General features: G+C 49.3%; 1 protein-coding gene across 1 annotated transcript in view; it reads right to left on the minus strand.

The window, feature by feature from the left end:
- LOC144226937 (transient receptor potential cation channel subfamily M member 8) overlaps nt 1-24,713 on the minus strand; it is a 58,944-nt gene that overhangs the window by 31,230 nt on the left and 3,001 nt on the right. Inside the window, exons 3-10 of the mRNA XM_077758427.1 lie at nt 23,537-23,741; nt 18,568-18,686; nt 14,730-15,020; nt 12,380-12,475; nt 11,432-11,561; nt 9,293-9,438; nt 6,539-6,651; nt 5,968-6,184 (exon numbers count right to left, since the gene is read on the minus strand). Of these exons, the coding sequence (XP_077614553.1) occupies nt 5,968-6,184; nt 6,539-6,651; nt 9,293-9,438; nt 11,432-11,561; nt 12,380-12,475; nt 14,730-15,020; nt 18,568-18,686; nt 23,537-23,741 (1,317 nt within the window). The remainder of the gene's footprint in view (nt 1-5,967; nt 6,185-6,538; nt 6,652-9,292; nt 9,439-11,431; nt 11,562-12,379; nt 12,476-14,729; nt 15,021-18,567; nt 18,687-23,536; nt 23,742-24,713) is intronic.

Genomic DNA, 24,713 nt, shown 5'->3' on the forward strand with positions numbered 1-24,713 from the left:
TAGTCATCTGACCCTCCCACTCTTCCCTCCACGTCAAACATGTTTACTGAGAGCCCACGGGATTCCAAACACCTGTGCCAGGCTCCTGGCACACAGCACATCAGAGTAGGTGCAACGNGGACATGTTTAAAATGAAACGTGGTAGGGGCTAGAGGGACGGTGAGACCAAGCCCAAGTGAGCTCAGATAAGGAAACCACTGGACCTATTGAGCAACGCAGTAAAACAATGGCAAGGAAGTGGCCTCAGAGGCACGTGGCACTTTTCAATTTCAATAAATGAACTTACCAGTATGGGTCCATCTGATACTCAGATATTGCATTTCCTGTTCTGCACCCAAAAACAAGGCCGGGGGAGGGGAGTATGGGAAAAGGCTAAGGGACTTGCCCGAGCCAGGGGGCCAGCAAGTGGCAGCCTGGGAGGGGGGAGGGGAGGCGGGTCTGAATCTCAGAGAGTTTCATCCAGTCAGCATCACACGGCTTCTCTATATCCCACAGAGATCCTACAACTTCAGACTTGGACGGGATTCAAGAAACAGCATCCGTTTCTCAAGAACTGTTTCCTTTCTATTCGTTTATAAATGCAAATGGCAACTTCGGTGGACGAAGGTGGTGCAGGCATGACGAAATCAAGCACCAGGGAAATAAAATCTCCCGGCCCCGCTTTGACCACACTTCCCTCTGGGGTGGCTGAGCTCGCAGGCCCAGAAAGTGAGCCAGCATCCCTCACCGACCGTTGGGGCGGCCCCAGGCTCACGGATTACCCATCAAGAACCGTCCGCAAGATGAGGGCAGTTGGGGCAGGCCCTAGCCACTTGCCCCCCCTTTCAAACCCTGGTCTGGGAGGCAGATAGATACAGGACAACCGGGCAGCCCCCCTCCCGGTTCAGCCCCTCAGAATCCTGGCCTGAGCCAGAGGAGAAACCCTAAACAGATCGATCCTGGGGCTTGGAGACACTGTTGTAGAAAGTATTTTTTTTTTTTTAATGAACAGAGGCCTCTTTTCTGAATGGAATGACAGAGAGGGGCTATATTCATAAAATACCAGAACCATATTCCACCATATCTTTCAGGATCTGGGGATTCAATGAGCCTTAAGCCTGAAGGGTTGATGGAACTTTTCTCGTGTTACATAAAGATCCACAATTTGATCGACTGACATTTGGACTCACGGACAGCCTTGGCTGAATGTTTCAATCTAATATATCACAGCCGCCCCTGGGGAAGGAGACACTTTGTGATACCCAGACGCGACCTAAACCGGGTAACATCCTGTTGGGTTCCAGTGTTTTCCTAACCAGTGTGAATGAGGTTAATTAAGACAGCGCTGGGGACACGGGACAGCAGAGCTGATTCCTGGAGGAAACCAAAGGGATTCCAGCCCGGCAAGTCTGCAGGCAGAAGAGAAACAGCGACCCCCAGCGTCGGATTCCTTGAACGACGAGAACCCGGGAAGCCATGCTCCGCACTGGCTCACGACCTCGGGGTCAGCTGTCCCCAGGGGGCAGAGATGGACTTGAACCCCTCCATCCCCCCTCCACCGCTCCCAACCCTCAGCCCAAAGCACTCCTGTACTTTCGCCTTATTACACATAGGATCGCTGAATTAAACATCGGCTCCAAAGCGATGTTTAAAAGGAAAAAGAAGAAATATTTGCCCAAAGCTGGACACCTGATTATCACCCTACCTGTTATAAACGTAGGCAAAATAAGGGGACTCTGCCAGAAGCTGTGAGCATCACCTCCTCCCAGCAGGCCCCAGGAATGACTGGGGAGTGCTTCTCTGTAGCCCTTTTTGCGCCCCAAGGTTCCTGACCCCCGCCGACCCACCTGCCCTCCTGCCCAACCACCTACCCCCCCACTGTCTGCTCTGTGTCTCCCAGGGAATGCTTCACACCACACCTGCCCAGGGTCCTTCTCCAAGCAAAATACACTTGTTTTGAGCCTCCTTCAAATAAATGATTTTGTAGCTAAATGTCCATACAACTTTGGATGGAGATAGTTGTGACCTCAAGACTTCTAATTTCACAGTTGCAATCCTCTAGGCCAACCTTCCAGTAAATGTAAGACTCTGTACAGTGCTGTTCTGTCCTTGGAAACTCCCGGAAATGAGCCCTGCCGATCCTCTTCAACTGTTCGGTAAGAACAGAGATCTTTGCGTGCTTCGTTAATTGCTGTATCTCCAGGGTCTACAGCAGTGCCCGGCACCCGGCAGGTGCTCGGGAAATACTGACTGAAAGAAGAAGGCACCGATGAAGTGTCTGGCTTATGAAAAGACGTGCCTCCCTGCGTCGTCCACCCCCCGGGTGGAGCCCCGCACTCTCACGCAGCCCAGAGTGAGTCCTGTCTCCAGCCAGTAAAGAACATTCCGAGAAGCAGCCACCAGCAGCACCCTCTGCTCCAGAGGGTACCCCGGNACCGATGAAGTGTCTGGCTTATGTCAAGACGTGCCTCCCTGCGTCGTCCACCCCCCGGGTGGAGCCCCGCACTCTCACGCAGCCCAGAGTGAGTCCTGTCTCCAGCCAGTAAAGAACATTCCGAGAAGCAGCCACCAGCAGCACCCTCTGCTCCAGAGGGTACCCCGGCCCCCATCATGCTGGGCTTCCCAGGTCTCCCTCGCTCTGGCCTCATGAGCCACCATCATGGCTCACTGCTCGCTCCAGCCGGAGCACGGCTGTGGGGCTGAACTGGGAAGACCCTGCCTCTCCAGCTCATCTCTTAAAAACACACACCTGGTGTCTCAGTCGGTTAAGCATCCGACTCTCAATCTCAGCTCAGGCCATGATCTCATGGTTCATGAGTTCAAGCCCCGCGTTGGGCTCTGCACTGAGGGCATGGAACCTGCTGGGATTCTGTCTCTCCTTCTCTCTCTGCCCCTCCTCTGCTTGTGTACACACTCTCTCTCTCAATAAATAAATAAAATTAAAAAATTTTTTTTCTTTTTTTTTTAAATAAAAAATTTTTTAATTAAAAAAACATACACTCACTTGCCAAATATGTATCAGTGCCATTCCCTGAGCTGGCCCCGATGGGTCACTTACAAATAATAAGCAAATCTCTGCATTGGACCATTTTCATGCCACTCGCTTCTGGACAACAGCAGCGTATATATGTGGAGCTGGAGAAAACACACCCGGGAGTGGAGGAAGAAGAGGAAGGCAGGACCCCAGAACCTGGCCACCACAGGCTCAGAGAAGGGAACACGCATGACCCCACACAGAGGCCCGGCTCAGCGCCTACAACGGCGTCAGCAGATTCCCAGAACAAAGGGTGCTGTTCGCTGCTGGCTTCCTCACGTTGGCCTGGGCCCATTCCTGCTTTAAGTGTGGAATCTCCTGTCTTTGCTTCCCCTGAGCAGGATACTTCCACCCCTTGCTGCAGACACACAGTAAGTCCAGCTGGGAGAAAGAGACTATACAGAGCGGTTATGGGGTGCATTGTACCCCCCCCCACAAAATTCATACACTGAAGTCCCACCTGCCATGTACCTCGATGGAGCTGTGATCTCACGAGCCAGGACATGGAGCCCTCAAGAGGCTGACATGAAGTCAGAATCCTCTGCTCAACACCGACTTGTGTCATTTATCTGGCTCTTCCTCCACGTGCCACCCATCTCCACCCGCACCTGCACTTGCTGAGCCAGGGAAGGCAGATGCAGGGCCCTGGGTCCAGACTCCCACCAGCCCCCACGCCCACAGCAGACACTGAGAACTGATCAAGACCCTCTCCCACTGAGAACAGAAAAGGACTCAAAATCATCCTCAATCGAGGGCTTCTGGAAGCCACAAAAGACATCTATCAGATTAGGCATGATAGCTGAAGCCACTTCAGGATTGCTGTAACGGGCANAGTCCTGTCTCAGCCAGTAAAGAACATTCCGAGAAGCAGCCACCAGCAGCACCCTCTGCTCCAGAGGGTACCCCGTCCCCCATCATGCTGGGCTTCCCAGCTCTCCCTCGCTCCGGCCTCATGAGCCACCATCATGGCTCACTGCTTGCTCCAGCCGGAGCACGGCTGTGGCGCTGAACTGGGAAGACCCTGCCTCTCCAGCTCATCTCTTAAAAACACACACCTGGTGTCTCAGTCGGTTAAGCATCCAACTCTCAATCTCAGCTCAGGCCACGATCTCATGGTTCATGAGTTCAAGCCCCGCGTTGGGCTCTGCACTGAGGGCATGGAACCTGCTGGGATTCTGTCTCTCCTTCTCTCTCTGCCCCTCCTCTGCTTGTGTACACACTCTCTCTCTCAATAAATAAATAAAATTAAAAAATTTTTTTTCTTTTTTTTTTAAATAAAAAATTTTTTAATTAAAAAAACATACACTCACTTGCCAAATATGTATCAGTGCCATTCCCTGAGCTGGCCCCGATGGGTCACTTACAAATAATAAGCAAATCTCTGCATTGGACCATTTTCATGCCACTCGCTTCTGGACAACAGCAGCGTATATATGTGGAGCTGGAGAAAACACACCCGGGAGTGGAGGAAGAAGAGGAAGGCAGGACCCCAGAACCTGGCCACCACAGGCTCAGAGAAGGGAACACGCATGACCCCACACAGAGGCCCGGCTCAGCGCCTACAACGGCGTCAGCAGATTCCCAGAACAAAGGGTGCTGTTCGCTGCTGGCTTCCTCACGTTGGCCTGGGCCCATTCCTGCTTTAAGTGTGGAATCTCCTGTCTTTGCTTCCCCTGAGCAGGATACTTCCACCCCTTGCTGCAGACACACAGTAAGTCCAGCTGGGAGAAAGAGACTATACAGAGCGGTTATGGGGTGCATTGTACCCCCCCCCACAAAATTCATACACTGAAGTCCCACCTGCCATGTACCTCGATGGAGCTGTGATCTCACGAGCCAGGACATGGAGCCCTCAAGAGGCTGACATGAAGTCAGAATCCTCTGCTCAACACCGACTTGTGTCATTTATCTGGCTCTTCCTCCACGTGCCACCCATCTCCACCCGCACCTGCACTTGCTGAGCCAGGGAAGGCAGATGCAGGGCCCTGGGTCCAGACTCCCACCAGCCCCCACGCCCACAGCAGACACTGAGAACTGATCAAGACCCTCTCCCACTGAGAACAGAAAAGGACTCAAAATCATCCTCAATCGAGGGCTTCTGGAAGCCACAAAAGACATCTATCAGATTAGGCATGATAGCTGAAGCCACTTCAGGATTGCTGTAACGGGCAGTGACGCTGTGAGGTCAAGGACGGCATCCTATGGCCCTCCAAATCTCTCGTAGCGCCTGCCGTAGTATCGCGTAAACATAAGCACTGAGGCTACACTACTGAAAGGGTAGGATGTTGGGTTTGGGCTCTGAAGGGGCAGCAGAAGTGACAGCAACAGCACTGCTGTCAGATCATCATTAAGTCCGAAAAGATTTTCTGGGACTTTTCATAATGGTTTAGGGACAGTCTCACCCTTGACCATCAATGCTTATCTGTCCAACGATTACCAAGTGAGCACCCACTATGTGCCAGGCTTGGGCTAAAGTTTTGGATTCAGCGGTGGGGAGAGGATGCCAAAAGATGCAGATCCCAAAGACACTGCAGAAAAGCACCATGAATAATTCACACGCACTCCCCGAATTCCACAGGGACTTCTATGACTTTCTAACACTGTCACTCTGACACACTGGGCATTAAGAGGCTCTTAGCTTAAGAGTCCCCCATCTCCCCTGCCTCCCTTGGTGACGGTAATGGCAGGCGTCAGTTTACAGTCCAAGGTCAATCTTCTCTTTGAACACATTCCCAATCCTGAGTAATTCATCTCCATCAATTAACATTAATCAGCAAGGAGCGAGCTTGGTGCTAAGAAACCTCACCGGAGTGTTGAGCTACTGAAAATGCACCATTTCCTCTAGAAAAACCATGACTCTGGAACTTGAGGAGCAACTTCTGTTCTTCGTCGGCTTTAGGAAGATACCACCTACTGAGCCAAGGAGGAGGTGCCCCACATGGGGGCTGTCCTACCTGTCTTACTTCGTCGCAGAACAGGACAAAGACCAGCGCGTAGAGGACCAGCTCGGGGGAGTGTGGCACCGAGTGAAAGTCCATGAGAAGCACGTAGGCAAAGAGCAGGAGAAAGGCGATGTAGAAGACCACGTTCCAGGCAAAGACCACAAAGGGGGAGGTGAAGAAGGCCACGTAGTACCACAGAATCTTCTTGTGCTTGTCGATGGGCTTCTTCCTGGACCAGGAGGTAAGAGCGCCACCATCACCATCTAGAGCATTGCTGCCCGCGGGGGCTGCGGACCCACGGCCAGGGGGGCCGGAGGGGAGCCAGATGGACCCGGCCAAAACCCGGCCCTTGGCATTTCAGGATTAACAAGTCTGAATTCTGCCTTGGATATCGAAGACGTAACTCCATCTCAAACTGTTTGGGATTGAACCCAGGGAAAGCTGGAGAAGATTCCCAGCCCTCCTGTGTAGGGATGCACCCTACAGCTCCGTCATACAGTCCAGGCTTCCTAACCTTTACCTAAGAGCACGCGTGCGCGTGCGCACGCATTCACACATCCCATCATGCGTCTTAGTTTCGTACCTAAATGATACAAAGCCACAGCCAACCAAGGGTATGATAAACAGACACAGGATAATCTTCCAGTTCTTGGTGTCTCGAGAGATCTCTCCATACCATTGCTTGGAAAGAAAATTCTGCAAGGAGACAGAAACAGAGGACACGGGTCCTTATCAATGCAGCAAAATACAGGATGGCATGCAACCTTTCTTCCCAACCCTCATCCCCCTCAAAAGGAATAACTCTCCAGATCAAGGTCCTATCCTCTTATAGTAGTCACCTAGACTCTGAGGGGCTTCGATACAATTCGAGTCTGTTTGGTTGTCAACCTTTTCCTCACTCGGGTTCTGTAAACTTTAATGTTTATTTATTTTTGAGAGAGAGAGAGAGAAACAGAGCATGAGCAGGGGAGGGGCACAGAGAGAGGGAGACACAGAATCCAAAGCAGGCTCCAGGTTCCTAGCTGTCAGCACAGAGCCCGACATGGGGCACCAACCCATGAACTTGGAGATCATGACCTAAGCCAAAGTCGGAAGTTTAACCAACTGAGACACCCAGGCGCCCCAAGGTTCTGTGCACTTTAAAATGGAAGTTGCGGGAGTCTGAGTTCCCTAAAGACATGATTTTTAACCACTTCTAATTCTTCTTAAGGAAGTTTAAACAAGCATCTTCTAGCTCCTTCTTCCCCCGTGATTGCAAAGTCACACACCTGTGCAGTGCCACCCTGAGGTTCATTTCTGGAGGCAGACAGGTGACATAAAGGGGGAGACGGCTGGCGGCACTGCACCACTTGGAGCCGAGACACAGAAAAAGCTTTTCCAGACTGTTCCAACCGCTGAGAGGTGGGATGGGGCCCCCATGAACGTGGCAACGAAAAAACTCAGGTGGCCTCTGGGAGCCACACTTCACATCAACACAAAAGGGCGAGCATAGACTGATCTGCGTCATAGGAACACACCGTTTCAAAAGAGCCTGATAGTCAGGAGGGGATTGGCGAGGATGCATTGACTGGGAGGGTCAGGGTCCATGTGCCCCGTCAGACCTTCCATCTCGGAGAAGCCGCTTCCCCTGGGGAGCCCGCCATGCTCTGCCCAGGCAGCTGCGGCCAGGAGTGCGCTTGGCCCATGAGGGGCAGTTGCAGCAGAGGACAGACAAACGCCAGCTTGCTTGCACTCACATATGCCACACCAGGCCAGGCTCCCTGCGGCCCCCACAAGTCCCCATGGGGTTGAGCCCTGTTGAGCAAGGTGGCAACTCGCGCCTTAGTGCACCTGGCCCCCCTCACTGTCCCCACTATCCCGTGCACTTCCTAGGCTCACCTCCAGAACGAACCGCTTGCATTTAATCCTCGCTTTGGGGCCTCTTTCTCAGGGAGCCAGACAGGGAACGTCCAGCTCTCCTCACTCTTATATTCCTGCCGAGGTGACAAGCACATCGAGCGGCCCCGCTAGCCCTCCAGTGACAGGAAGCTGCCCCCCAGCTCTGCCTCCATGGCCACCAGCAAACTCTGGCCCCAGGCAGCAGCCCGCATTCCGGAAGCCAGCTCCCTGGGCCTGTGTGACTTGCAGAGAGATTTCTCGTGAATATTGATGGACCGGCCTCTGGCTGAAAACCCTGGGGCTGGAAAACTTGGACACAAGCAAGAGTCAGCCTTCTCTGGGCCCAAAGCTCTGGGGGCGCCCGTAAGATGGGGCTTGAGGGTCAAAGGAGCTGTGAGGGGAGCATGGCCCCACCTTGGCACCCAGCCCAGCCTCCAAGCCATCCTGCCCCCAGTGCTGGCCTCCCTCCCGCACGCCACGGTGCAGAGGCTAAAACAGCAATAGCAAGACTCTGTCTCTTCCTTGTCGCTGATGACTGCAGCCATTTAATCTGGCTCAGCTGCAGCGTCAACAGGTTTGCTTGTTTCCACAAACGCTTTGTGAACTTGGCTAATTATCGGCTGCCCGGTGTAACAGAAAGTCCATCTGATGGACAGTCAACATGCAATCAAATCTCGGCTCTGCTGCTTCCTACCTGTGCAACCGGGAGAACGTTCCAGAACCTTTCTGAGCTGCTGCATCCTTATCGGCAGAATGGGGTGACCTCCACCTCCACACATGCATACGCATATCGTGCATATGACGGATAAGTGTGAGCCCGCCCACGTCTTCCCTACCCCCACTTCACACTCGGGCCGCCCCAACTGGGATTGTGGGTGGACGAAATCTCCCCTCTGCAACCTGAGAAGCCAACCGCGAACGGCCAGTTTAACTTGGTGCAGAAAACCTCGAGGTTGGCTTTACCCATTTCGTGCTGGATCCTCTGGTGTCATTCCTACCAAGAATAACCGTAACAGCACCCGCTGAAATAAAAGGCTGGCACCTGTCACATACTATCTCACAGAACCCTCATAGCACCTTCCTTTACAGAGGACGAAACTAAGGCTCAGAGAGCTCGTGTGCCTTCGCCCATCACCACACACATAATTAGGGATATGGTGGATTGAGACCCAGGCACAGGATCCGGAGACCCAGCCCATAATTACGGTGCGGTGCTGTGTGCTTTGTGGAAACTCAAAGAATATTCTCTCCCCCGTACTGTCTCTTGAAGCAGGGATCCCTACCAACATCCATATGCTGCCATCTCCTGAAGCGTCACCCAGCTTTCCCTGCTCTGGCTTCTCTGCGGGAGTCTATGGTTCGGTTTTATTTAATGCTATGTTGTTTCCCGCTGCGAAGACATCATCTGAGGGAAAAGGCCCATCTCCGGCTGTGACGTCCGTGACTGTGTGCTGTTTACCTGGACGCCGGGCTGGGCAATGAAGTGCTGGTCCGTTGCCTCCACTGCCAGCTCCAGGCAGTTGCTCCCGCCCCAGGCTTCACAGGAGTACACGAGCAGTTGCTCAGCCAGGTCCTCGTCGCTGCTGTAGCACTCCGTGAACAGCTCTGCAGGGAGAGTGTCGCCAGAGGGAGGGAGGCTGGGGGCAGGGCGGGCAGACACGCAGAGTGGTCCTGCCCCGCCCCCCACAACCAAGCCCTGACTTTGCATCAAGCCTGGTTTCTAGAAGGCATAGAGAACGCCCCCGCGACGTCGTCTTCTGCTGAACAAAGGGGCTCTTTAGGCGCACCACGCCCAATACAGCTCTTGATGCAGCAGGTGCCCGTAAGTGCCCACCTGAACTGCATTGAACAGGCAGCCCCCCACCATCGACGGGGCTCAGGGGAGGGGATCCAGACCCTCTCCTTCCTCTTCGCCAGAAAAGCTATGCCTCCATCTCCTTTACATTCTCTGCCTCCTTGGTGAGGGCTCTTAGCAGGTAAGGCACCGTGCAAAAAAACAACAACAACAAAAACCATAAAAAAGTGTAAGAAATGCTGACCTACTACATCAAAGGTGTGCTTACATTTTGAGACCTAACCAGAGAAACTGGAGAATAAATCTGCACAGGAAATTTTTCAAAAGTCAGAATACTTGGATTCTTTTTCTGAAGTCTATCAGAAACAAACAAAATATCCTTGAAATTGTAATGTATTAAAAAGAAATCATCAGACGGCCTTTTGCCAACACAGAGAAGCCAAACTCATGAGCATTTTCTTGTCACCTAAGACAACAGACAAATGCGTGTGCATTTGGCAGTGTGCCACATTGCAAACTGAAGACTTCCAAGTGAAACAGGGAAAAAAAATAGAGCAGGTCCAAATTCTCTGTCGTTGGGGGGCAGTTGTTCTGGGTCTCTCACATTCTTGGATGGTCTGGACCTTCTTTTTTTTTTTTTAAGGTTTATTTGTTTTTGAGAGAGAGATGTGAGCTGGGGAGGGGCAGAGAGAGAGAGGGAGACACAGAATCCAAAGCAGCCTCCAGACTCTAAGCTGTCAGCACAGAGCCCGTTGTGAGGCTCAAACCCACAGGTCACAAGATCATGACCTGAGCCAAGTCAGATGCTTAACTGACTGAGCCCCCCAGGTGCCCCGGTCGGATCTTCCCAGCAAAAAGCACTGACAAGCTTTGTTCAAGGATGACTGAAAGGCAAACAGAAGACAGGCACTCCAGAAGGGTAATGCTTAGCAATGCCTCTCCCCAGTTCTGTTCCAGGTAATAAGCAGTCACGCCCTACAGGGGAGCGTGGGCAGGTCACCCGCAGTGCCAGTAAAAGCTCCAACTCTCCTAAACTCTGGGGAGCTATAGAGCAGGCAACAGCAGCCCAAAATCATGTCACTCTAGGGAAATGAAGGCACAGGGAACCGACCCAAGATTCTGGTCTGGCTGCTGCCTTGGCCATTAGTCATCAACTACGTGTGTCCCTGACCCAGGGGTTGGGGTCTTATCCATATGAATCAGGCAGGCTAACTTGATAACCTGCAAGTCAGGTAAAAATCTCAGATCTGTTGGGCAGCCTGGGTGGCTCACTTGGTTAAGCATACAACTTCAGCTCAGCTCATGATCTCACAGTCCATGAGTCTGAGCCCTACGTCAGGCTCTGTGCCGACAGCTCAGAACCTGGAGCCTGGTTCAGATTCTGTGTCTCCCTCTCACTCTGCCCCTCCCCGGCTAGCACTCTGTCTCTCTCAAAAATAAAATAAAAACCTTAAAAATATTTTTTTAAATCTTAGATCTGTCACAGTTTCTCGACAGCATCCAAAAACACTCCTCCCCTGCCCCCAAATTCCCTGCGGTGCTGAGTTTCCTAGACCTGGCCTGGGTGTGGCCCTGGTGGTTATGGGACGAGACAGCCCACATTTCCCACATCCATTCTTGGACAAGTCAGTAAGTGCCAGGGCCAAGGGGACTATGGCTTTTGCCACAGCACGCACACCCCTGACCATGTGGTCTGCAGCCCTTAAATCAGGCCAGAGGGGGGACATGCTGCTGACTGCTGACCATCTGCGTGCCCCTTGCCACATGGATGCCCACCATAGTGCCCTGTCCCCGGAGACTCACCAACTGCACGTGTCTCGTACTCATTGGCCAGCTCCTCGGACTCCCCGGCTGCGTTGATGTCATTCTTCACCTTGGCCAGAGTCTTCAGAAGCTTGCTGGCGCCCAGGGCAGCCAGAGTGCAGCCCCTGGTCTTTCAGAGGGGTGGAGAATGTTAGTTAATTCATCATCCCCTCAATCGGTCAAGTCAACATTAATGTCAGACAGGGACCAACTCATGGCAAGAGCAGGAAGTGGTAAAATCTGAACTGTTCATAAGGATTCAAAGTCAAATTTGCAATACACACAAAACACGGTCGACCCTGAAGATACTCAGGGTCTTGAATGTGGAATTAGCGTCTAAAAAGAAAATATCAAGATAAAGGCCAAGAGAAACTGACAGCATGGGGCCCCAATGGCCCTCCAGGAACCACACTGTGCGTAGCAGCTCAAAGGGAAGAGCGGATGAGGACGCAGGAGAGCTGATGATGGAGTTAGTAAGACTGTGGGGGGCAGGTCTGCACTCAACATCCAACTTCACGCTCTAGTAATGGAGAATGTCACTTCTCCACAACTGAACAGAAGCCGTTACGTGCGGAACCACAAGGGAAGATCTCAGTAAGTCCCCCAGTGCAGAATTTATGCAAGCCCTCCTTCCTCTCCCCAATGCAATAAAGCCAGAAATTAACTTTTAAAACTAAACTTAAAAACTGCATCCACTCGGAAAACACCTGCGCACACATGAGAAGCAGGAGCCTCCTGGGTCGCCCACCCAGCACAGCTGCCTTCCAGGGGCCTCCCCTCCCAAACACAGCTCCTCTACACGGAAACAGAGGCACAACTGTATACACCTGACGTGAAGACACTGCATCGCATTGATAACGTCTCTGATGAGGCGTGTGATATGAGGTTGGAACAGTCACAACAAAGTAGGCACTTGTGGTAAGTTTGGCAGGGTGCCTAGATATTTACCTGCTCCCAAATGACCTTGGACAGTTCCTTCTTGTTCTGAAGAATGGCCCAGATGAAGAGTGCTTGCAGGGGGTGCCGGGTAATAGGAGACACGTCCTGGAAGAAGGCAGAGCATGTGGTCAGCACGCAAATGGAATATTTCTTTAGTAGGTGCGCTGGCGTAAGAATGAAAGCAGGTATCAGGATGCCCCAAAGTTTGGAGGGCTCTGTTACTATCTGAATCCAGTTTAACAGCACAGCGATGCGATTTTCCTCTCTGCAACTCACTAGGTATGATAATTTGACACAAAGTCTCTCACCCATCATCGAAGAAGGCGTACGACTAGACAGAAAAGTGCAAAGGGCAGGAGTATGTGCTGACGGCAATGTAAGGAATGAATGGCTTCTGACAGCCTGAGGGATTCCTTCTCGTCACGTAAATCTGTTTCTCATATAGAAAATTTGCTCAAACTAAAGTCGAACTTTCCCACAGTTTAAGTTCAATTATGACAACACAAAACCATGCTTCTGTTTTTGGAATGTTATTCGAACTTCCAAGTCCTAGTACATTAGCCAGCTTTTCTTCAGAATTCCAGATCTTCCAATGGAAACTTTTCAGATAGAAAAGAACTAAACATCTGTGTTCCTTTGAAACTTCCCTATGGGTTTTACCAAGATCCAATGTACTTCAGGCAGAATTACAGATATTGCAGAGGGTTTTAACCTAACAAGTACAAACAGAAGCTTTCTTTTTTTTTTTTTAATTTTTTTAAGTTTACTTATTTATTTTGAGACAGACAGTGTGAGTGGGGGAAGGGAAGAGAGAGAAGGAGAGAGAGACTCTCAAGCAGGTTGCACACTGCCAGCACAGAACCCGACTTGGGGCTTGAAGTCACGAAACTGTGAGATCACAACCTGAGCAAATCCAAGAGTTGGACATTTAACCAACTGAGCCACCCAGGCACCCCAAACAGAAGCTTTCTGGACACTTCCAATTCCTTCAAACACCTAGCTCATTTAGATTTTTGCAATGCACATGTATGTACATACTAAATTCATAGAATTACAGAAGATAATAACTTGGTTTGAGTTTTCCCAGAAACAATCAGGAATTTGAGACAAGTCATCAATCTGAGAGGTGATCTCAGGGAAACCCATAAGAGAGTGAGGAACTAAGATTGGAAAAGAAAGAACCAATGAGAAGGCTGCATTATCAACAAATTGTCGCTGTAGCTAACTAGAGAACACTACCACTAGGGAGTCCTGGGAGCCAGCACACAACTTAGAGTCAGTTCCTCCAGGGACACCTGGGGACTCCTGGGTGGCTCAGCTGGTTAAGCATCTGACTCTTGATTTCAGCTCAGGTCATCATCTCACAGTCTGTGAGCTCAAGCCCCACATGGGGGCTCTGTGCTGACAGCCTGAAGCCTGCTTGGGGTTCTCTCTCTCTCTTTCTCTTTCTCTCTCTCTCTCTCTCTCTCTGCCCTTCCTGTGCTCTCTCTCTTTCTCAAAATAAAAAGAAATAATCATTAAAAAAAAAAAAAAGAATTAGCATCTCCAAGTGGGGAGGGAGCTGGGGTATTTATACACCAACTGCTGGCAGTCACGGGGCTCCAAGCACCATATGTTTACACATATAGGTGGATTAGGAGGAACTCAACAGAGGACCATGGGGGAGGGGAAGGGGAAAAATGGTGGGGGAGAGGGAGGGAGGCAACCCATGAGAGACTCTTGAATGCTGAGAACAAACTCCTCCCTGGGGAGGGGGGAGATGGGCATGGAGGAGGGCACTTGTGGGGATGAGCACCGGGTGGTATATGGAAACCAACTTGACAATAAACTATTTTAAAAAAACCTACGCAAAGAGTGGCATATGCTGGTAGTTGGGAAGGGAGCCTGCCTGTGGTGAAGAAGACAGCAGCCTGAGAGAATTCAGGTGCATCCATGACACCCTCCCAGATGAAAACCTAGACTGTCCCTTTGGAAACAATCACTGCCCCTTTTGTCTCCAAAAGAAACCTGGCAGTTCCTCGCACGGTAAAACCATTGTGCCCAAGAGGCTGAGACATGAACAGCAGGCCATTCACTTTTCCCTCTTCCTTGTTAGACGCCTTCAGACAGTGTGTGCCACACCAACCTTTGCAGTTAAGAAAAACTGCGACAATAATTTGACATACTGCAAAGAGCTTAAAGCAAGATATCAGACAATGCACCAGACAGACTCATGATCTTAAGGAAAATCGGTAGCAAAAATTAACATACGTCAACATGTTAGCTACTTTATGGCGATAAGGGAAGGAGCGGGAGAATGGGAGGTCAAGATATTTTTTTGAAGGAAGACGCAAAAGCAGACAACAGCCCCGGTACGTACATGAAGCTCTACGTCTATCTCGTCCCTGCTATTTCGGTCTTCCTTCCGGAAGCCTCTTCGGAAGTTGGCCACGAGTTTCCAGACGAACGTGAGGAGGGCATCATTATAGGAATTCTTGGCAATCTGCAGGTTCCGATAGACAAGAGAGCTGAAGTGGTTCGAGAAGAGCTCAGTGAGGACGTCGTTGGTGAGAAACTTCCGCAGGTTCAAACCATTCTCCAGAAAGAGGCGGACAAACTTGGGTCTGTCCTTTATGAGAGCCGTAAACATGACTTCTTGAAGGTCAGCAGACTGCGGAGAGAGCACAGCAAGGACTCAGACCCCGAAGCCAACAAAGGAAACACAAAGTGGTTTTTTTTCTCAACCACATCAAATTTCTAGCCACAGAGTAATAATACCTACAACTTCTGTTTTTAATCCTGTTTGGGGGAGTACATTTTATCTTTTCAGCTCTGATACAACCCTGGATTATAGTTCAGACAGACAGGGGAGTGGCAAGGTGGAATCCCGGGCTCGGATGTGGGCGTGGAGGTGGCCTGGCCTCTTGCTGCTGTGGGATAGAGATGATGGCATGCAGATGATGTCGGTCAGGAATTTCTCGCAGTGCTGGTACAGCAGAAGCTTCCGGGGCAGCACAGCTCACACCGTTTCTCTGAAGTCTACACGAGACACTGATCGTGAACCAAGCACCAGCACCTTGGAACCTTCCCGCTGCCCTGCAAACCACACACCACCAGACCCATGGCCACTCATGGTACATAACAGTAAGCCGTGGGACACTTGACAATTACACCTGGGCATTCTTTACCATTACCCCCACTCTCAGGGCCCCTGAGAAACCTACCCCATGGAGGACTCTTATGGAAAATCTCAGTAAAGATAATTCATGTTCACCTCGGACCCAAACCAGTGGGCCACCGGCCACACTAGCTTCCAGATATGCTCTGCCTGCCCTGCAGAATAGTTCCTACAGGGTGACTCAGTTGCCAACACTACAGTCTAGAAGGTCCGTAAACATCCACACAATTCTGGGACGCCTGGGTGGCTCAGTCAGTTGGGTATCCATTCGACTTTGACTGGGGTCATGATCTCACGGTTTCTGAGTTCAAACCCTGCATCGGATTCCGCACTGATACTGTGGAACCTGCTTGGGATTCTCTCTCTCTGCCCCTCCTCCACTCACACTTTCTCTTTCTCTCTCAAAATAAATAAATAAATCTTTAAAAAANAGTCGGACGCTCAACCAACTGAGCCACCCAGGCGCCCTAAACAAATACTTCTGTCATGTTTAATCTGTGCCAATGTTCTAAGTGCTTCAGAAACATCATCTGAGTTTACTGTCATACGATGAGGTAGATATGGCTATCATAATCACCGCCGTGCGTGGCTCAAATCCACGAACCGTGAGATCATGACCTGAGCCGAAGTCGGACACTCAACCAACTGAGCCACCCAGGCGCCCTAAACAAATATTTCTGTCATGTTTAATCTGTGCCGATGTTCTAAGTGCTTCAGAAACATCATCTGAGTTCACTGTCATACGATGAGGTAGATATGGCTATCATAATCACCGCCGTTGACAGTTGAGCAGTGGGTGCTGTGCCGATAAATGTCTAATAATCAGATCTCCCGGGGGAAGTAACAAGCGCTCATTTGCAGTACTTGCCAATTCCCATGGTGTAAACGCTCCCACTGTGCCCAGATCAGGCACCAGTGTGATCACACTGAACCCAGCATTGGAGCAGACGACGAGAAGCACACCACTGTAGTATTTCCAGCACGAAGAGACAGTAGACATGATCAACTTCCAGAGCACGTGCAGTAAAATAATTATCAAGTGATCAGTGTTATTTATTACCTTTTTAAAATTTTTAATGTCTTTATTTTTTTATTTTGAGAGAGAGAGAGACAGAGCACAAGCAGGGAAGGGGCAGAGAGAGAGGGAGACACAGAATCTGAAGCCAGCTCCGGGCTCGGAGCTGTCAGTGCAGATGCAGGGCTTGAACCCACAAACCATGAGATCGTGACCTGAGCCAAAATTGGACGCTTAACCCACTGAGCCACCCAGGTGCCCCGTATTGCCTTTGTTTCTAATACAAAAAATTTTAATTCTGAGTTTAATTTTTAATAATGACCACGTTTAAAAGTGACTCACAAAATCTCTAAATCCTTAGCAGTCACTTCTTGCAAGCCAGCATCAGCTGACTTCAACACACCACCTACAGGGAAATTGAGGCACAGAGAGGTTCAGTGTCCTGCAGAGGGTAAGTCACCCAGATGGGCTGTCTCCAGGGTCCATGCTCTTAACCATTATGCCCTGAGCCCTCAACTGTCTTTAGTGAGTTAATAAAATTGGACGTACCATCCGATATATGCCTAAGTTTAGGTTTATTTGCACTGTCTGGCCTTACGTAAATAGAACATTTTACACACAGGGATTAATTTATGAATCAATTAACTAGATCTCCTTATAATTCTACCTTCTCTCAACTTACTAAAGCCTCTCAGCGTGCAATAGGCTTCATTATGCTCCGAAGACCAAACACAAGATAATGTTTGCTAAAGGAATGAATAATTTAAAACTCCATAAGCCATTACTTTGTTTGTATTATGTTATTAAAATTGATAACGTATTACTTTAGATCAAGCTTTTGTCTTTGATTATACAACGGGCTTAAAAATGTTTTCTGAGCCTGACTGCGCGTGATGAACGTTAAGAAATACATGAACCTTCCCGTCTACATGTACACGTATACGATTAAATGAATTTTCACTGTCCACTAACTAATGACTTAGATTAATCCAAAAAAGCATAAAGCAAAGTAGCACAGCCTTGCAGACCTAAGAATGATTTGGATCCTCCAAACAGAGCTCCTAAGGCTGATTTAACTTGAGCTGTACACAAGNAAGAGAAGAAATGAAACAAACAAAAAAGGAAAAAAGGGAAGAAAAGAATAAAAACAAGAAAAAAGAAAAAAAAAAAAAAAAAAAAAAAAAAAAAAAAATGTGGTCCTGGGGCACCTGGGTGGTTCAGGTGGTTAAGTGTCTGACGTCACCCAGGCCATGATCTCAGACTTGTGGGTTCAAGCCCCATGTCGGGCTCTGTGCTGACAGCTCAGAGCCTGGAGCTGCTTTGGATTCTGTTTCCCTCTCTCTCTGCCTCTTCCCTGTTGTCTCTCTCTCTCTCTCTCTCAAAAATAAATGTTAAAAAAAATTCTTTTAATGTGGTCCTACAACTCTGATCAAATTAAAAGTGAGAAAAATCAGTCTCCTGGGGGAAAATATATAGTTTTTATCAGACATACAACCTCCATATTGAAGGTGCTTATCAGGCTGGGAGTCCAGAGCCTCTAACCCTTAAGACCTTCATTGTGGCTCTTCGATGAAGCTGCTCTATTTTTCCCTCATGCATCTCGCCACTGACAAGCCTCTGATCAGAGCTGGGCTGGGCAGGTGGGACACGGTGCAAAATGAGTACTGCTTTCACGATTTTTAGTCGAGCTCCCTCTGACACACCCCCTTTCAATCATCTTGCACCTACTGTCTGCACACGTCTCCCCGTCGGCACCTGACTGGAGAAGTGCATCTTGCGATGTGACCACAGAGAGGCTGTTAAGCTCTGAATGGCGGCAGCGGATTGATATTTTCCTACATTAGTGCTTCTATTTTTATTATCTCGACAACACACCTAAGTCAATGGCATTGTCCTAAACTACAGATGAGGGGAGCAAGGGTTAGCACCGCGTCGCAATAATGTTTTACGAGATTTGGTATTGAAGGCCTTGTCAGAAGTGGGCCAGACCTGACGCTGGGATAACCCGGAAGGGCTTCTCTTTACCTCCCATCGGCGGTCATTGGTGAAAACCTCATCGTTGGCTAGGTCCAGCTGGTTCCATTCCAGAAGGAGCTTCAGCTGCCCATTCCAGTTATCCTTGTCTTGTTCATTGGTGCTGAAGGCTGGAGGACGGCAGGAGAAGAAATCAACGCACCAGCAAGAAGAGAGTCAGAACTGGCCATACAGGGGCGCCTGGGGGGCTCAGTCGGGTAAGCGTCCGACTTCAGCTCAGGCCATGATCTCACGGTTCATGGGTTCAAGCCTCACGTCAGGCTCTGTGCTGACGGCTCTGAGCCTGGAACCTGCTTCAGATTCTGTGTCTCCCTCTCTCTCTGACCCTCCCCTGCTCACACTGTCTCTCTCTCTCTCTCTCNTGTGCATGCGCGTGCATATGTACGTTTACATGTCACCATCCTGGCACGTGGTAGGCACTCAATTGTTGAATGAGCAAATAAATGAGGAAGGAGCAGCAGAAAGCCACAGAGCACAGGGCACCTGGGTGGCTCAGTCGGTTAAGTGTCCGACTCTTGATGTCAGCTCAGGTCATGATCTCATGGTTCATGAGTTTGAGCCCANCATGAGTGTGTGTGTGTGCATGCGCGTGCATATGTGCGTTTACATGTCACCATCCTGGCACGTGGTAGGCACTCAATTGTCTAATGAGCAAATAAATGAGGAAGGAGCAGCAGAAAGCCACAGAGCACAGGGCACCTGGGTGGCTCAGTCGGTTAAGTGTCCGACTCTTGATGTCAGCTCAGGTCATGATCTCATGGTTCATGAGTTTGAGCCCAGTGTCGGGCTCTGTGCTGACAGCGTGAAGCCTGCTTGGGATTCTCTCTCTCTCTCTCTCTCTCTCTGCCCCTCCCCTGCTCACTATAAATAAATAAATAAATAATAAGTAAATAAATAAACCTAAAAAAAAGTTTTTAAGCCACAGAAACCAAGTGCGATCATAAGGGCTTGAGCCATGGGAAGCTAACCGGATGAGGAATTTGCTGTTAACCTTTGTGATTTTTCTGTAATGTTTTATTTAAAACCCGATCCCAAGGCTTCCGGCATTGACGAGCTTGGCCGGAGCGTGAGGAGGCAGAGCTCCGCTAACGGAGGAAGCGAGCTGGGTTTCCGGGGCTCCGGGTTGGGGATGGGGGCCCAGCAACGTTTGGAAACAAGGGTCTGGAGCTGCAGAGTCCTGCCTGGACTGGCGAAGGAGGCCGCAGGCCAGGCTGGGAGGATGAAAGCTGGGTGGCAGGCAGTTGGACGTTAGGAGGTGACCATTCAGCCTATGGTCTCCAGGGAAGGCTGGGGCTTCCGAGGATGCAGCACCCAGGGGTGACCAGGACGTATAGGACACCTGCCTGGACACCTGCCCAGGGTGGGCAGCCTGACGGACACACTGGGAGGGGGGAGGTGGAGGGAAGGGCCCTCTCACCACGCAGACAGCCTTGGCTCAGGCAGAAGGAAAGGGTCCAACTAGAAATAACAGGTGGAAGGGGCCCAGGTCCCATGATTTTGGGGGTACAGGTGGGAGTGAGACATCTCTTCCTCCAAAACGAAAAGGCAGAAGGACATGAATATGGAGACAGGGAAAACTGATGGGGCCCAGGGACAGCTGCAGGGAATTCTAACTGGTCTCCCTCCCCGACACCTCCCTCCTGCCTCCTCCAGTCCTGTCCCCCCACTGCATCCAAGGTGCGCTTTCCTAAATACTACCTATCACAATTCTCCCGCTGCTTTAACCTTTCAGGGACTTCCCATTCCACTTGGACAGGACCCAAACTTTGAAACAGTGTTCAAGCAGCTGCCTGGCTTGGTCCCTGGTAAGCTTTCCAGCTTTCACCCTTGCTACCATATTACAGGTCAGCAGGTAGGCCATGCTTGCATTGCACCTCAGGACCTTTGCACATGCTGTTCCGGCCATTACAATCCCAGTCCTCACCCCACTAACTACCTACCCTTCAGATCACAGCTCCCACATCACCTCCTCTGAGAAGCCTTCCCCTTCCATGCCAGGCCAGGCTTCCTTGGCTCATGCCCTTACAAACCCATGTAACCTTTCTCAAGAACACCCATTTCAGTTCAGCATTATACAGTCTTATATACACTGTAGAACTCAACTAAACTTTTTTCCAATTTCTGTTTTCTCCATGCAGACAAGGACTCTTCCTGTCATGTATCCTGTGCTTCCTGAAGTGCCTATTCCTGAACTTGGCATATAGTATATACTCAATAAATATCAACTGCATAAATGAGTAGATGAGCTTGCAATACATGAAGGAATGATATCGAGCCCGCCTGGTAGACTGGGATACTATGGAGAGTCAACTTCTTGAGAAGGCAAGGGGTGTGCACAGGGGAATAACTCCAGTTGAACTAGTGGAGAAAGAAAGCATGATCGCTGAGAAGTACGCTGAGTCTCCAGGAAAGGTCAGGAAACCATGAGTCCAGATCTGGGGGTTGGTCATCCACAAGATCAGTGAGGTCCCCCCGAATTAGCCTGGGAGGGGTGGTTGCTCAATTAATATCTGACTGGATGCATACATTCATTAATTGATAATTCCATTCTTGAACATGGTTTTTTGGGAAATCTGTACCAATTGCAAAACTTCACAGAAGTGCATAAAGTGCCAAAATAATATTTGTTATTGATAGATGTCTTCTGACACGATTACAACCATGATAGATCATTAGCATATTAGATATGAATATGGATGAGGTATGAATCCCAGAAAGGATGAGTGAACTATGTCTGATTTTTAGCCTGTTTCAAATTTCCTGGAACAGATTTTCTTAAAGCGGAAATCAGAATCCCTTGCCAAGGGTGTAGGGCCCGTTAGATGGCCTCCGTTCTTTGGCCGAGACGTGGCTCAGATTCTACAAGAAAACTTAGATGAGGAGTAAAAGGAAAGTCACAGGAGAGAACCCAGGGCCATCGTTGGTGGGTAAGCTAAGAGCTGTCTGCTCCTTCCTCTGTGGGTATCCTTGACCCAACCAACCACTGAATTCCTTCCTTCCACCAGAGGAGAGCACCTTGAGTACAGTGCTCAACATACAATGTCGCCACTGGTATGCATACTCTGGGATTGCTCTGTTGGTACGTTTGGAATTGACTCAGACCATTTCAGCCTCAATATGTGGACAATCAAAAATGTGCAACCACTGGGGGAGGGAGGACTCCTCTTCCTTACCCATGTATTTCCATGCAGAGCAAGCTCTACCCAAATTAGACCCTGTGACACCCTCGAGCCCTTTGCTTACTCCTACTCAGGTTGAGAGAGTGACATAACTGATTGGTGACTTTCACTTTGCCTGCCCAGCCCTTTCCTGCATCTCCACTGGGGTCTGCTTCCGGCAGAGAGTTCCTGCTCTGTTCTGCCGTCAGCCACACACCTAGCCTTGGGGCGGCAGCAGTGATCTGGGGCCGCCTCTGTCTAGGTGGGCTCATCTGTCTCATTCTGGGGTTCAGCACAAGGAAGCCCATTATGACTGCACCCCTAAGTCACATCTGTCAACTTCGCCTTCATCATCAACGAAGCTGATACAATTTGATGTCTATTCGCCTGATTCTTGTGTTTGTCTCTCAATTGGACCTAGCCAAGATTCAGGAGAATCCCAGCATGAACTTTTATATAAAACCACAAGCTTTACCTTTTTAATAAAATCTGGAAAAAGCAATAATTCAAGTAGGAATATCATATAACAATTTGTGGGTCAAGACACCATTCAACGCCAACACTGACTCGGAAAGAAGATACATCTCATTTTTAAGTTCTGAATTTCAGGTAATAAGGCAAAATCTAGAAAGGACTTGCTTCCTGATTATTTCAGCTAACTGCCCCCTTCTCTGAAATTAAATAAGACCAGTAGGGTCCCACTGTGTGTTAATTTACCACAGAGTACCAAGCAGCCTAAAAGCCTGGGTTGATTTTTCTCATTATTTTCAAGGCCTTGTTTGTCTTGGCTTGCCTTAAATAATGACAGAGGCCACCATGAATAAGATTATCTGCACTACTCCAGAATTTCAGTTTGCTGTGTTTGATATTTTGAGATGCTTTCACAACTCATTCCTGTTGAGAAACCAGTCTAGTTAAAGAATATTTTTTATACTAAATCCAACCTTGAACTCTCATGACAAAAAGGGCTCTATGCCTAAAATAACTCTTTTATTGTCTATAGCCTGTTTTTTCCTTTATGGATAAATTCCCAAGTGGTATCCCGTGCTTCTAAAACTATCCAAACATCGAAGGCCATTCTGGAATGAGCTGATGTGAATGTGCCCACTAGTATTAACGTAAGCTTTCTTGTGAACAGAGCAGTCAGGAAAATGGAAGCTAGTCTGGAGCAGTTAGGAAAATGGAAGCCAGTTCAAGTCAATGACAGGCATGAAACAGAAGGAAAAGTGAGAGGCATGACATTATGTTAAAATACTTCTATGGGCTTAGCAATGAGCAGTATAATAGAAATTCCGGTAAGTACACGTTTCTTACATGATATGATAGAAGGGTGAAAGATTCTAAACTGAATCGCAGGCCAGTTAATTTAGAAAGGCAATTATTCTGTAGTAGCAACTTCTCCGGGGGATGGAGATCCAGTTTAGAATCTGAATTTCTGAAACATCATTACTTGCGACTTCTTGCCTTCTCTCCACTGATACACACAAAGTTCGGAAGCTAAACATGTGTTGAAGTCAGGGCGTAAAAGGATTACCAGCTTTGCAAACAGACCTGACTTTGAACCCCATATGCTACCCCTTACAGATTCAGAGACTTGGCAAGTCATTTAACTTATGTGAGCTTCAATTTCCAGCAAGAAACCTGGGTTGGGCCAGAGTATGGCTTAAGTGTCATTGAGGATAGATAAAGTACCCACAGATCTAGTGGAGCGGGGCACATAAGGCTTCCTCCCTCCCCATGAACTTGGCTGCCTTCTCCATGAACTTGGCTGCCTTCTCCGCGGCACCCGGATGTCCCCCTACAGCTCACCCATTTGATCCAACTCTCAGTCTCCTCTTCAGGCAGCCGGGACACCGTGCGGGGCAAGAAGCGTACCAGCTTCTCCTTGACCACGGATGAGGTCAGCACGTCCTCCACCTCCACCAGGCTCGCGATCACGTCCGCGATCTGCCCTGAGCCTTCCACCACTACGCAGGGGATCTTACTCTTGATGGAGGTGTTGATGGCCTGGGAGAGGGGAGACAGAGTCGACCAGAAGGAAGACACACTGATGGCCAACACAACACACTTGGGACCAAGATGGTCAACCAGACACCTTGACACATCTCTGCATGTCTTCCTTTGGTTTGTTTGTTTTTTTTTAATATTTATTTATTTTTGAGAGACAGAGAGAGACAGAGCACAGGTAGGGGAGGGATAGAGAGAGGGGGGGACACAGAATCCAAAGCAGGCTCCAGGCTCTGAGCTGTCAGCACAGAGCCCGACGACGCGGGGCTCGAACCCATGAACCACTAGGTCATGACCTGAGCCAAAGTCGGACGCTTAACTGACTGAGCCCCCCAGGTGCCCCTCCTTTGGGGTGTTATTTCAGCCAGAAGCAAACCAAATGTTTGCAACTGTTTATGAATGAGAAACATAAGCCAGTTGTCTTGCAATGTGTGCTACTACCAAATCCCATAACAAGGACATAATAAGCGTGACAAGCCAAAATTCTCCATAATAAGTGCGTTAAAATACCTCTATACACAAAATCAATCACTTCAACTACTGACATCGTAGATTTGCATGACAACTTCTAAAACCGTATTCAAATATTACCGTTGGCAGTGTATGTGACATAGGTTAAAAATATTAATACTCACAAGGTATAAAATACCCTCAAAGCACCTAAGTGTCCATCAACAGATGAATGGATCAAAAAGATATGGTTTACTACATGGAATGGAATACTACATGGCAATGAGAAAGAATGAAATCTGGCCATGTGTAGCAACATGGATGGACCTTGAGGGCGTTATGCTGAGTGAAATAAGTCAGGCAGAGAAGGACAAATATCATATGTTTGCACGTATAGGAGGATTAGGAGGAACAAGGGGGAGAAGAAGGGGGGAAATGGTGGGGGAAAGGGAGAGAGGCAAACCATGAGAGACTCCTGAATGCTGACAAAAACTGAGGACAGATAGATGGGGGGGGAGGGAT

The sequence above is a fragment of the Crocuta crocuta genome, unplaced genomic scaffold (genome assembly GCF_008692635.1).
Source record: "Crocuta crocuta isolate KB4526 unplaced genomic scaffold, BGI_CrCroc_1.0 scaffold290, whole genome shotgun sequence".
NCBI classification, from domain to species: domain Eukaryota; kingdom Metazoa; phylum Chordata; class Mammalia; order Carnivora; family Hyaenidae; genus Crocuta; species Crocuta crocuta.